This window comes from Colletotrichum abscissum, assembly GCF_030869225.1.
Source record: "Colletotrichum abscissum strain IMI 504890 chromosome Unknown Scaffold_5.1, whole genome shotgun sequence".
Taxonomy (NCBI): Eukaryota; Fungi; Ascomycota; class Sordariomycetes; order Glomerellales; family Glomerellaceae; genus Colletotrichum; species Colletotrichum abscissum.
Window position 1 is genome coordinate 979,038 of NW_026850431.1, and position 12,961 is coordinate 991,998.

The 12,961-nt window shown below is 51.0% G+C and overlaps 3 protein-coding genes across 3 annotated transcripts; 2 read left to right on the plus strand and 1 right to left on the minus strand.

Annotated features, from left to right (window-relative positions):
- Positions 1–637: 637 nt before the first annotated feature.
- Positions 638–1,999, minus strand: CABS01_02828 (uncharacterized protein; the record flags this gene model as incomplete). The annotated part of the gene is made up of 1 exon (XM_060536206.1): positions 638–1,999. One exon carries the CDS (start codon positions 1,997–1,999, stop codon positions 638–640), a length of 1,362 nt encoding a protein of 453 aa, XP_060394118.1.
- A 2,262-nt stretch (positions 2,000–4,261) lies between these two features.
- On the plus strand, positions 4,262–5,765 carry CABS01_02829 (annexin; the record flags this gene model as incomplete). Its single annotated transcript, XM_060536207.1, has 3 exons — positions 4,262–4,295; positions 4,362–5,422; positions 5,478–5,765. The coding sequence occupies 3 exons, from the start codon at positions 4,262–4,264 to the stop codon at positions 5,763–5,765; spliced, it is 1,383 nt and encodes a 460-aa protein (XP_060394119.1).
- Positions 5,766–6,985: 1,220 nt separating this feature from the next.
- On the plus strand, positions 6,986–9,177 carry CABS01_02830 (uncharacterized protein; the record flags this gene model as incomplete). Its single annotated transcript, XM_060536208.1, has 3 exons — positions 6,986–7,384; positions 7,471–8,004; positions 8,053–9,177. 3 exons carry the CDS (start codon positions 6,986–6,988, stop codon positions 9,175–9,177), a joined length of 2,058 nt encoding a protein of 685 aa, XP_060394120.1.
- Positions 9,178–12,961: the final 3,784 nt, after the last annotated feature.

Consider the following 12,961-nt stretch of genomic DNA (forward strand, 5'->3'; position numbering starts at 1 on the left):
TTCTTTTGGAAATAAGAAAAGCTGACTGCATACAGTCAAGTAACGATTGAAGAATAAACAGGAATGATTTTCTGATTCCAAATAGGCTTCCAAAAGCCGAGATTGAGATGATAGTAGCCTCCTGGACGGTGACACGGATCTCCCAGCTTGAGTCAACCATCTCACAATACACAAGCTGTGTCGCCCTCAGCTTCTGCGTCCAGGGGGGGCATGTGTGATCATCAACGACTGGATTAACCAACTGTCGAGACTCTAGTCTGCGTTACAGACAACATCTAGGGGCACGACGTTCTATTTCGAGCATACGGGAGAACGACTGATCATATGTGACGCTTGGTTGAGTATATACAAGTTCTATCTTATTAGACATTAGGAAACCCAATGATGACAGCGCGTTCCAGCTCTTGGTCTGTGCTGCTGTGAGCTCTCTTCCCACAGTCCGAGATGGCCCTTGGCCCTGAATGATACGTCGTTTCTCAGGTCTCGTTCGCACGTGTTACCAATGCTTTAAGTTCAAACAACCTCCCATGTTCTAGCAGAACTAATTACGCCATGCTGAGGATATGCAAAACACGTGAAAGTACATCAGACATAAATTGTCCTTTCCGTAATAGAAAAAGGAAATATGACCCTCCCTTCATCGGCGGTAGCGAGGGGTCGCGCTGGCAGTACCGTTCCACTCGGGGTACTTGGTCGTAGACCAATCACCATCGTCAAAGCTCGTGGTAGACTCCGGAACCGAGGAAGATGTTGTCACACTGATGATGCTGGTGACAAAGGTTGAGGGTTGAGGGAAAGAGCTGGGCGTCTGTACCCATGAGGTCTGATAAGTGGTCTCATAGACTTGGGTAGGAGTCGGCGGCGTGTAAGCCTCTGTGACGCTTGTGCCAATAGAGGTAGAAGTTGTAGTCGTCGAGGTTGATGATGATGATGATGTTACGTTAGGTGGAAGAGCAGATGATGGTTCCACAGGGGGAGCGATATAAGAAGTCGGCGCAACCGGGGTCTCCGTGGGCGAGGGAGGCTGAACGATGACCACAGACGATTCAACTGGTGTTGAAACCGGTTCACTTGGAGCAGCCCATGTTACTGATGACTGAGGGGGAACCACATTGGTCTCGGAAGAACTGGAAACTGCGACTGCTGAGGATGATGCTGGGGGTGCCGCAATAGATGTCCAAGTCGATGGAGGCTCAGCTGCTCCCGAGGAGACACTGGCGGACGGCGACGGCGACGGCGACGGGAACGCACTGGGAGTACCCTGGGTTTCCGTCGAAGGAAGAGGCACAACACTGGCGGTGGATGAGCCAACAGGTGCTGATGATGGTGCCACTGGGGTTTCTGTAGAGGGCGGCAGCTCGAGAGCAGATGTCGAATCCGACGAAGGCACTGGCGAGGATGGGCTAGGCGACGCCAACGTCTCGCTTAATGGGGGAGGCACCACGACAGGGGCGCTCGAGGATGGTGTGGATGAAGGAATTGCAATGCTCGAAGGGATGCCAGGCGTACTTGTTGAAGAAGGAGCTGGCTGAATAGACTCGGAGACTTGAGTTGACGGTGCAGCTGAGGAGGGTGCTGGCTCAACAGAACTTGGCGGAGGAGCAACCGGTGGCGTTGTTGGTGCCGTCGTGGGAGTGACTGTCAAAGGTGTTGATTCAGGGGTAGGCTTTACGCTTGGGTAGACAGTGACGGTTGCGGGGCCGCTATCCGTGGTGCCATCGACGTTCACGATGATGAGGGATGTAGTAGATGTTGTCTGTACTGCAGACGAGATCTGGGTGATGGTATCGGTGACTCTTTGCGTGACCGTTGTTTGAACCGGCGATCTTGTGATGGTGACGACTGGCGGGTCGGCGCTGGGACTTCCCTCAACATTGACCACTGAGTAGGTCTTTGTCGGCTTTGTGCCACGAAGATGGAGGAGACGATCGATGAGGGGGATCGCGTTTGCTGCTGTGGAGACGGATAGCAGCAGCGGGAGGGGAGCAGAGGGCCGCATCTCGAAGATGGACCACCAGCTGCTGGCGGTGTGATGTGTTTGAGAAATAAAAAGAGAGCTCGTCTCAAGTCAAGTCTGGTGCCTCAAGTTGACAGGCCTGGTCGATGCTGTGCTTCTTGCTGTTGCTGCAGGATGAAGGACGGGCACTGACAGGACAGCGGATATCGATGTCGATCGAATACGAATAGTTGCAAAAGCGACTGTAGGGTATACGAGGAAAAACTGGAGAAGCAAAAGGAAAAGCAAACAGAAGGATGTGCGGGAGCCATGATGGTTTTACTGCGCTGCACTAGCAAACGCGAATGGCTGGGTGAGGGAAGCTTGGAAAAGCTCGTGATGGGAAATGTTGGTGGTTGGGAGGTTGAAATGGCTCCATTTTGGTGGTGGTAGTGCAGCTTCCAAGGCGGTTTGACAGTTGATCCAGGGGTTACCTACAAGGGACTTGACTGCATGGGGGGATTTGGATGGAGGGTTTAGGTACCTTTTGCTGGTTGGCCAGGGACGCAGCGACTCAAGGGCACCAATGGCGGGGGAGCAACAGGCCTAAAGGTGACGGGAGGTGGGCAGAAACCAGGCACGCGTGGCACGCCAGGTACGGGCTGGGCTGAACCGCTCGCTTAGCTTGCCGAGGTGGATCCGTTGTGGCCAATGGGAGATTGTAAAAGGCGGCTGCCCAGCCACCCGCGTTCCTGTTGCTGTTGCAACTCAGCTGGCGGAGATTTTAACACTGCTGCATCTAGACCTCGCAGGAAGCTACCATCATTTGATGAAAAAGGGGAGACGTGCTAGCGAAGCTTCAAAGGCAAACAGCTACTAGTGACGGTACTGTCATTCGGATCGCAGGCTGGGGATACACTTTGTCGAACCACATCCTGTCATGCGCCTGTTCAGTGCTGGCTGGTTTTTCGAGGTGCGAGGTATCTTAGTTTTGTTATGTAATTCAGTGTCACAAGCCACCATGGAGAAGCCACCATGGAGAAGCCACCAGCCACGAATGACATGAGCCACGTAGAGCCGGAAAGGCCGAGATCTGTCAGCAAGTGGCGGTGCAGCCGGAACCATAGCTCGCCGGTGGCTCGTGCATCGGAGCCTTGGCCTGTGGCTTGCCCCTGCGTCCTCCTCTTCCTCCTCCAGACGAACCCTTCCCCTCGACTCTCCGCTCCGCTCCCATCTCTGCACCACAGGCGCTTCTGTCTGCCCGATCCACTTCCTAAGCTTCTTCACAAGAAACAGTCGCCAAAGTCGTGCAAGGGCAAGGGAGCTCTGGCCCCCAGCGTGCATGTCATCTCGTAGGGCAGCAGGGTCGCCGTCGATCACACCTTGCGCGTTTGTTTGCTCTGTCATTACTCTTCAGCTTCGGATATCCGTACTAACTATTTCAAGGTCTAGAGCATCTAGAACAATTGCTTTCTACCTCGACTCAATGCCTCATTCATCATGAATTGAACAGCGAACATACCCCACCGCATCGGGCTGCAGCAATGGTGCACAGGAACGCGAGACATTTGGCAGTGCTACCTCGATTACGCATCTCTGTGGCGCTGACAGCAGCTCAACAGGGTTGGCGCCTTGGAGGATGGAAACATTTGGACCTTCTGGTCGCTTTCTGTGGACCTCATCGCACTGCCCGCGCCGCCCAGAAGTCGTGTTTAATCTTCCAGGTGGATGACGTTGAGTTTCTTTGCTGGGCGCGTGCCTACTAAGCCACCACACCAGCCTGGGCAGACCGTCTCGCAGCCCAATGACTTTGGCTTTTCTGCTGCTGACTGCTGGGAGAAGCTCCGCGTACGGATCGATTCGTCGGGTTCGATCTTCCACCTTAGCTCAAGCTCTTACCACCAACAGAAAGCAGGTGACGGCCGGAAAGGATCACCTCCAGCTTCCCCCTCTCAGCACCGGCACAGGGCCCAAACACGCAATTCTTGCCTCAGCAAAAGACTCACAGCCACACACCGGTCTCGTCGCCGTCACCTCGCTTGCCTCTTGAGACCCCGTCTTGTCCGTCCGCCACATGTAAGCTTTAAAATAAGCTACGCCGCCCAGTCCCATCTACGATTCTCTCATCCGACTTTCCGTCTTCTTGCATCTCGTCACCTTGTGCTGCCCCGCAGTCTTTTACAACACCTACTCCGTACGAATACGCAGTTCACATTTACCTAACATCCAGTACCCCGCCCCCTCTTGACCTCTGACGCAAGCGCGCCCCCGATTCTCCCGGCACCGTCAACCGATCGAGCTCTGCGCGTCGCATTCCAGACTTCAATGTCCTATCCAGGCCAGTACGGCTACGGCGCCCGTAAGTTGCATTCCGCATCTCTGCGATCCTCTCATGCTTGTTGTTTAGATCTTGACACCAATTCAGAGCCTCACGGCCAGGGCTACGGCCAGCAGTACCCGCCCCCTCAACAGGGAGGTTACGGCGGATCACCTTATCCTCCTCAAGGAGGACATTACCCTCCTCCTCAAGGTCCTCCGCCCGGCCAATATGGTGCACCTCCTCAACAGGGCGGCTACTACCAACAACCTCCTTCGGGCCAATACCCCCCACAAGGCGGACACTACCCCCCGCCCCAAGGTCCCCCGCCAGGCCAGTATCCGCCTCAGGGCGGCGCATACGGCGCACCTCCTCCGATTCCTCCCTCGCCATATGGCGGACACTCTCCCGCGCCGGGTGGCTACGGGGCACCGCCACCCAACCAGTCGTATGGCGCTCCCCCGCCTCAGCACTACGGACCCCCAACGCCGGCGTCTCTGGGATACGGCGCTCCTCAGATCATCCAATGGGATGCGACTCCTGACGCGACGACAGCGCGCAACGCAATGAAGGGGTTTGGTACCGACGAGAAGACTCTCATCCGCTGCCTAGCAACCAAGGATCCTCTGCAGATCGATGCCATCAGAACAGCATTCAACAGGAATTTCAGGCGTGATCTCGAGCAGGATATCAAAAAGGAGACAAGTAGTTGGTTCCAGAAGGGCTTGGTGTCTATCGCCCGCGGCCCCCTCCGCTCCGATATCTACAACTTGTACGAGGCTATGGACGGGGTTGGCACAAAAGAGAGTGTTCTGAATGACGTTCTCCTCAGCCGTTCAAACGCGGATCTGCAGGCCATCAAGAGCGCATACCAGCAAACATTCAAGAGGCGCCTGGAGGATGACGTAAAGGGCGACCTCAGCATGAAGACCGAGAGGCATTTCCTCATCGTTCTGGGTGCCAACAGGGCAGAAGACTCTGCACCCGTTGTGCCACAACAGGTCGACTCAGATGTCATGGAGTTGTACAAGGCTACCGAAGGCAAGGTCGGCACGGACGAGATGCTTGTTTGCAGCATCCTGAGCACCCGCAACGACAATCAGATCCGCGCCATCAACCAAGCCTACGAGCAGAAGTTTAGGAGGAAGCTTGAGGAAGTCATCAAGAAGGTAAGCCGGCCCAATTCGACGCGCACGTCATGCCCGATACTAACTTACGCGATAGGAATTCTCTGGACACATGGAGGACGCCCTTCTTTTCCAGCTCCGCAACGCAGTCGACAAGTACATGCATGCCGCCAAGCTCCTGGAAGACTCAATGGCTGGGCTCGGCACCAAGGATCATCTGCTCGTAGCGCGCGTGGTGCGATACCACTGGGACAAGAACACCCTCGCTAACGTCAAGGGTGCGTACCAAGCTAGGTACAACCGCAGCTTGGCGAGCAGGATCCGGGGCGAGACGAGCGGCGATTACCAGAGGCTGATGTTGGCGTGTATTGGCGAGAACATTTGAGCAGCGACAACGCGGGCGCGGAGTGCGAGACCGAATGATACCCTGGGCTGGGAAGCACTTCTCATGAGATAATGGCCGGGAATGATGGATGGATGAATGGACTGGAGGCCGTAAGCGCCTATAACGACGGAGCTCGCGAAGAGCAGAGGTAATTGGACGGGTACTTGGCATGGTTATCAGTAGTTTACCGTAATGACAATCTGGACTCTGTTCTGGATTTGCAACACAACAGCTCTTTCAAGGTGCTCTGGGTGGTGACACAATGCCTCGGTCTTTGTTCTCGGCGCCAATGACGCTGTTGCATTCAGATGATTTTTCTCGAGACAAACTCGCTCCCACCTAATTGTCAACATTGCGATGCTTTACCGTTGTTCAAATGACCCAGTCTCGCTGCTCGTTACTGTGGCCGAAATAATACGAATCATGCGCTTCTTACACGTGGGTGACAAAATATGGAGGAAATTTATTGCGACTTATTAATAAATGGGCTAAAAATGTTACTTTTTCTGCAGTAATTGCTCCAATTTAACGGTTACTCCTGATCCAAATGCTCTGATTGGGTGCATCGAGTCCAAGCGTCTTATAAGCACCTTGAGGCAGTCGCGAATGTGTGACAGATTCTTATGTCATTACAAAGCAAACGGAAAGCGCGGCCAATCAAACCGGAGCTAAGGGGTAAGAGCGGGTCTTTCCTGCCAAAAACGCTATAGCAAGTTATAGCACCTTCTCTAGCTATTACTTATAGCGGTCCCAGGCCCCCCTCCTTCTAAATAAGTCACGCTAATTAACTTTTTCTACTACCTTAATAAAGACGTGGCCCCTCCTCCGCCCTAACTTTTCCTATTTTTTCCACCCTTTGCTTAACCAATCCGTGCTCCACTTACGTCTGCCCACTTGGTTGCGCAGAACGGCACTTTGAGGACGACGAGCATCACCCACGATCAAGATCGCGAACTCGAGATCGACGTCAAAGAACGCGTTTGACGAAAGATTGACGCGTCAACTCGTGGATAGTGAGCAGCTTCTTCTCAGCGCACTTTTGGACCGTTACTGACACTCGAAAAGGTTGCACCTGACCAAATTGGGTCCACGGACGACGATCTCATTCAACTTAGACTCGTTCCTTCTTCAACCAGTGCACTTGGCTTCTTGAACAACGTCTTCCATTTGGCTTGGCTATAGAGTCACTTTTCACAGATCAAGCAAGCGGCTGTTCAGAGATGGCATCACCAATGATGCAGCAGCCGCCTATGCCCAACGCCGGCGCATACAGCCATGGATCAATTCGCCAGTCCGCATCACATTCTCCCGCTTTCCCTCCGCCATCGCAACCAGCTGCGGCTCCCAAGCAGACCCCGGTGCCTTTTCCTGTACCAGGTGCTGCTGCGAATGGAGTCAAGCCGCCTGTTGTTCCGGTTGTCACCTCTGATATTCAGCAAGAAACTCAGCCAGCGTCAGCTCAACATACGGGTAAAGTGGACAAAAATAAGAGATTCCAGGACGACTATGCTCGGCTCTCCGCTGCGATTCAAGAATCAGACCCGGATGCAGTTAGACGTGCGATTAGGGACAACCACCCAAAGTGTCTCCTTGGCTCACACTATCACCTGGCTTTTCTTGTAAGTATCTGTCGCGGGGATCACCACGTTATGGGAAGGAAGCCGGGAGGCTCTTGACGAATCACGATTGACTGACCCTCTTACAGATGAACGTCACCATGCATCAAGCCGACGTGGGAATCTTCCAGAGAGCCGTCAGAGACTTTGGCGCAAGGTTCCTAGAGGCTGGCAAGCACGAGCTTATCAATGCCATGACTACGGCTGACATTGATGAGGTGGCGGACAAGATTCTCGCCAAGGCCTCCGACACGTTCCTTGACAGAGCTCTCGTAGCTCGTCTGCCCACTATCCAGGCACGTCGACTAGTTAATGCCCTAGCGCGAGCGGAGAGGCTCGGATACGATGCTGCGGATATCGTCGAGAATGAACATGTCATCCCCTCCTTGCCTGGAAATGCTCCTGCGGCTCCGGCCCAACAACAACAGCACCTACAGCAACAGCAACAGCAGCACCAGCCGTTACAACAACAACATCAAGTTGCCCTTGCGCGTACGAACTCCTTCAAAAGTGTCAACCAAATGCCAGAGCTCCCTGCGCAACCCCTGGAGCCAGCGGATCCTGCCAACCCGCAGTGCCTCTACTGTCACCGCACTTTCCCAGGGGTATCGGCCTACCAACATGTAAGTGATGGTCTCATTTGCGACGTGGGCCAAGCTGACCGTCAGCAGCACGTCAAGAAGAAAATCTGTGTCAAGACGGCTCCGCTGTCAAAATCGACTAGTGAGGCGTACGTGTGCCCTCACTGCGCGCAAAGATTCGGCGGCATGGCTGGTTTGGTATACCACAGGTTGAACAAAGTGTGTGGCGATTTTGACGAAGTCATCAAGGATGATATTGCCTCGATTCCGAAGGCGTCTCTGCCGCTACCAGTTCTCAACCCGCCCGTCAAACGGCCAGCTCCGGATAGCGCCCCCATGTACGTCGCCTCCGGTAGCAACAGCCCGGCATACTCGAACACCCAGACACCTCGCGCTCCTTCCAGCTCTCAGGCGGTTGATCTCTCGGATGCTCCATTGGGCACTCCTCAGCACAAGGACATGGCCCATCTCACAGTACATCAAATTGAGGCGCTGAAGGCCGAGTTGCAATTAGCCGAAGAAGGATTCAAGATAAAAATCGAAGCTGCGCAGAAAGCCGGTGGTGACCCGGATGAATTGCAGAAGAAGCTGGCGGGATTCAGGAACTCGTACGCATGCAAGCAGTCCACGATCCGCAAGAAGTACGGCATCAAGCTGCGCCAGCGACGTAATCGCGAGGAGATGGAACTGGAGCGCCAGCGTATGGGCATGCCTGATGGTGTACCTCGCGCAATTCCTACGCCGAGTAAGGAAGGCCATGCCGACAAGCGAGCTCGCCTCAGTGGAAATGGTGATGCGTCGGCGACGCAGACTCCGCGGGATCTCACACCGATCCAGACCGTCGCGGTAACAGACATGGCCAATGGCCTCAACGGCTCCAACGCGACGGCCGCAACACAGGATCCGACGGCGAGCATGAGCATGTCACAGCCGCCTGCGTCCGCACAGCCGGTGGCAGGCCGGCCGCCGCCGTCAACATATCATCAAGGCAACTATAAAGTTGAGGTACACGTCCCAAGCCCGTCGAAGAAGGTTGGGTCTGCTGCTCCGGACGAAAGCGCGTTGGACGCAACGCCGTCGAGGCCATCGTCTAGTGGCGGTATGACGGCCTTGCAGCTTCTCAAGCAAGTTGGGGGTGATGCCAGAGCCCCTATTGACTTGGACGACGTTGAGAGTTCCTCCGAATCAGACTCTAGCTCTGATGACGAAGAGTGACCGGGCCACCAGATACTGCATTTCTGAGTTTTGCCGTCTTTTTTATATCAGCACTGTTTGCGACGATTCCGCAACCTCGTGATTTTCGGCAGACAACTATTGCCGAGAGCGAGAGAAGGAGAGGGAGTGTTCGCAGTATCTGGATGGAAGCATTCAGCTACTATTTCTCAGATCGCAGCCATTCGAATACCCCAGGTTTCTCATTTTCGGTACAGGCATCGGGCATACTCAAAAGGCGTTGAGGTCTTGGCGATGCAATTTTTGAGATTTCTTTAGACAACCGCGCGCAAGATTTTACTTTTCATCCAAGATCATCCAAGAGGTTCGTGGTCGGAAGCTCTGGGGTCGCAACATCTTTGGTCTGCAAAAGTTTATGAAAGGCTTTGAAGGGGTCATTAAAGCACAAGGGTCCAGACGGCCGGGGTGGAATCCCTGCAAGGCAGACATATCAATGTTAATTGCAAATAAAGACAGCGATCACAAACATGTGCTCGAATGCTTGTCCCTCTTTTGAATGTGATGTGGCTCGGAGACGTGTGATCGACACTCATGCAGGGTCGGCATTGAAGACCTGCCTTAATGTAATTCATGTGCCGCCGCATGGGCGCAACGACTCATGGTCCATGCTCCCTTACATCTTGGTTGGCAGGCATGCAGATAACTCGTACTTGGAGGGTTAGCCATTGGGGTGGAATTTTTGAAGGTGGCTGTTTTGTTTTGTTTGAAATATTGCTCCGAGGCAGATGATAACGGAAAAGCTTAAATAAGGCCATGGGGAGTCGATTTGATAGGTTACATGGCAGAAAACTTAGGGGTGCAGGGCGAAAACATATCACCTGTTGCTGTGTTATGTCCATTTATGATGAGGTGCATACAGGTCATATCTCGAGCGTTGCAGATGCAGCACATCTACGGCTACAGAGCTGCGGACGCGATTTGGCTTGACCGAGGTGAAGGAGGCCGTGATGTGATGTGATGACAGGTGAAGGGTGGTGCGTGCCGCAATCCGTACCCCCGTGCTTTGCGAGAACAGACGGGTGCCGTTGTCATGGTCTGTCAAGACTTGATCCTCTCGAGAGATGACTGGAGTTGGCGAATCGGGGCATTCGTGTCGGGACGGAGGGGTTTAGGGGATAGGAGCTCGGACTGAATGCATGGACGGACGGGGTTTCACTTCGCCGAGGATGGCAGCTGCTAGAGATGCTGCCGTACGCTGCCTGCTGACTGCTGACTGCGGCGCGCTGTGCAGTGCAGCGCATTGCGGGGTCGAGGAGTGCGGTGCGGTTTGCGTTTGTGGTCTCTTGGATACGTGATGTTTGCGGGCTCCGAGCGTACGGAGTACATGTTGCTCTTGGATCGAGTGACTGGAGGCGGGCGTCGCGTGGCGTGGAGGGGCCTGCGTGGGAAATATGTGATTCCCAGGTGGTGAGGGGAGGAAGGATGCTCGCGCTTCCCGATGGAGTTTTTTGGAATAGATTCAGGTCATTGATTAGGTTCGGCGCGCATCGAATCTTCGTATTGTGGTGGAGGTGGTGGTTTAGCCGACCATTGCTTCTTTTCTTGACCTGAGCTGACCTGACGTGTGTAGGCAAAGCTTTAAGGGCTTGTGGTCGGGTCAGGTCGAGTCAAGTCAAGGAGTGTCAGGGCAATGGCTGATTATTATCGGAGGAGGCGAGGTTGAGGTCGACTTGATCTGGCGTATCCATAATCAAACTATCTGTATGGATTTCATGGTCAAATCAAGTAAGCACCCGAGCGATGGCAGCTTGGAAGTGGACGACTTGAGGCCAAACTCGACCTGATCTGAGGTATACTACAACTGCAAAATGAGAGATGTTCTGGTCAGGTCAGGTCGAGTACGCAGAACAGTGTACAGTGGGGTATCAAAAGTTCGTGTACACCCCACCATTGTCCCCAATTACCTAACCTCCTGCATTTTCACTACTATACTTCGACTAGCCGCAGAACTATCAATTTTTTGATTTATATAATAAAAATATATATAAAAAAAGCCCTAAGTTCGCTATTTAGTATTATATATACTAACTATATATATAAATTACTATTATAAGTTGGCGCAGTAAAGAGTTAATTAAACTCCGAATTTTCTTTAATAATATAACCTCCTATACTACTCTTAATTACTACTTAAACTTTTTTATATCTAACTTATTTTTCCTTAAAATAAATACTTCTAAATATAATCTACGTAAGTTAAACTTTATTATATACTAATAATACTTAATTAAGTTAAGGTTTAGTAAATATGGGGGCTATTCGAGGTAAGAAATCCTATAAGCTATAAGCTACTCTATTATCTACTTTATAATATAAATAGGGGTATTATTTTATACGAAATAACGTATATTATTTATATATAGTAAATACCCTTTTTCTAAGTAATTTATATAGCTATTTATATTATACCCTTATTATTAAGAACGGTCGTTATAAGTAAAAAAGACTAATTTAGAGCGACTATTTCTCTATACTATTACTTATATTATAATAAATATATTCGCTTTAACGTAATTAACGAGGTTAATAAATCTCTTTTTCTAATAGTCTTTTAGTAACTTAAAGACCTATTTAGTTAAAATAAAAGTATTATTTTAATAGGACGACTCGTTAGAGAATTAGTACTAAAACTATTAAGAATTAGTAAATAAATCTCTATATAAAGTCTTCGTACTAAACTATATACTACTATTAATTCTTTTAAGTTTTAGATTTAGTCTTTTATAAATTCGAGCCTTTTAGCTACTACTTTTAGTATTATAAAAGGTCTTTTTATAGCTCTTTATTTATAATAGCTTACCTTTTTAAAAATACGCTTAATAATACTAAGGCTAGCCTAGCCCTATTACTTAGTAACTAGTTTAAAGTACGGCTACTAGCTACTAGTAGTTAATTTAAGTAGATCTAATTATAAAGTATTTCTTTTTATTAAAAAGATTCTCTAGCTTTCCTTCCCGGGGTAAGGACTTAAAATTATTACTTAAATTAAAGCAATAAATTATTTTCTATATAATTAAATATAGTAAGCCAAAAAGTACTACGACTTTATAATAGCTCTTCCTAGCTATAATAAGTATAATAATCGTTACTTACTAGACTTTTATAAGTTTATAATTAGCCCTATAGCTTCTTATTATTTAAGAGTAAAAAGCTTATAAATTAGCCTCTATTTACTAAAGATGTAGGATATAGAAGGAAAGTTAATATTAAGGAGAAAACGCGTCGGTACGCGTTTTGGTGGGGTGTATACGAACTTTTGACACCCCACTGTATAATGGGCTCGGGCGAGCTAAAGCTGTTCGTTGACGGGCAAGGGCTCGCTGCCATTGGAGCCTTGGAGGACAGGAGGCTGAATTTGACCTGGGGTACGCTCCATGTGCAAACAGATGTTATGCTCAGCTCAACTCACGTCAGGTCAGGTCAAGGACAACAGACCAGCTCAGCTCAAGAACACGGGCGGGCGCAGGCATTGGGCCAATGGCCGATTGAGAGTAGTGATCAAAGCTGATCTGACCTGACCCGGCCATTGAATCTGTACAGGAATTCGACTGTGGATACGTCAGGTCAGGTCCATCATCCATGATCAGGTCAGGTCAACTTCATGATCGGGTCAGGTCAGCTCTGTCGCCCGTGGTCGGCTGAGATGTACGAATAATCCTCCGTCCCTCCTCCAAAGCGCAGGGTCCACACTGCTCGCCTCGCACTGGACGAGATTGCGCGTGTCGATTTGAGTTCCAGGGGTCGTTGGTCATTTCATCAACGAGGG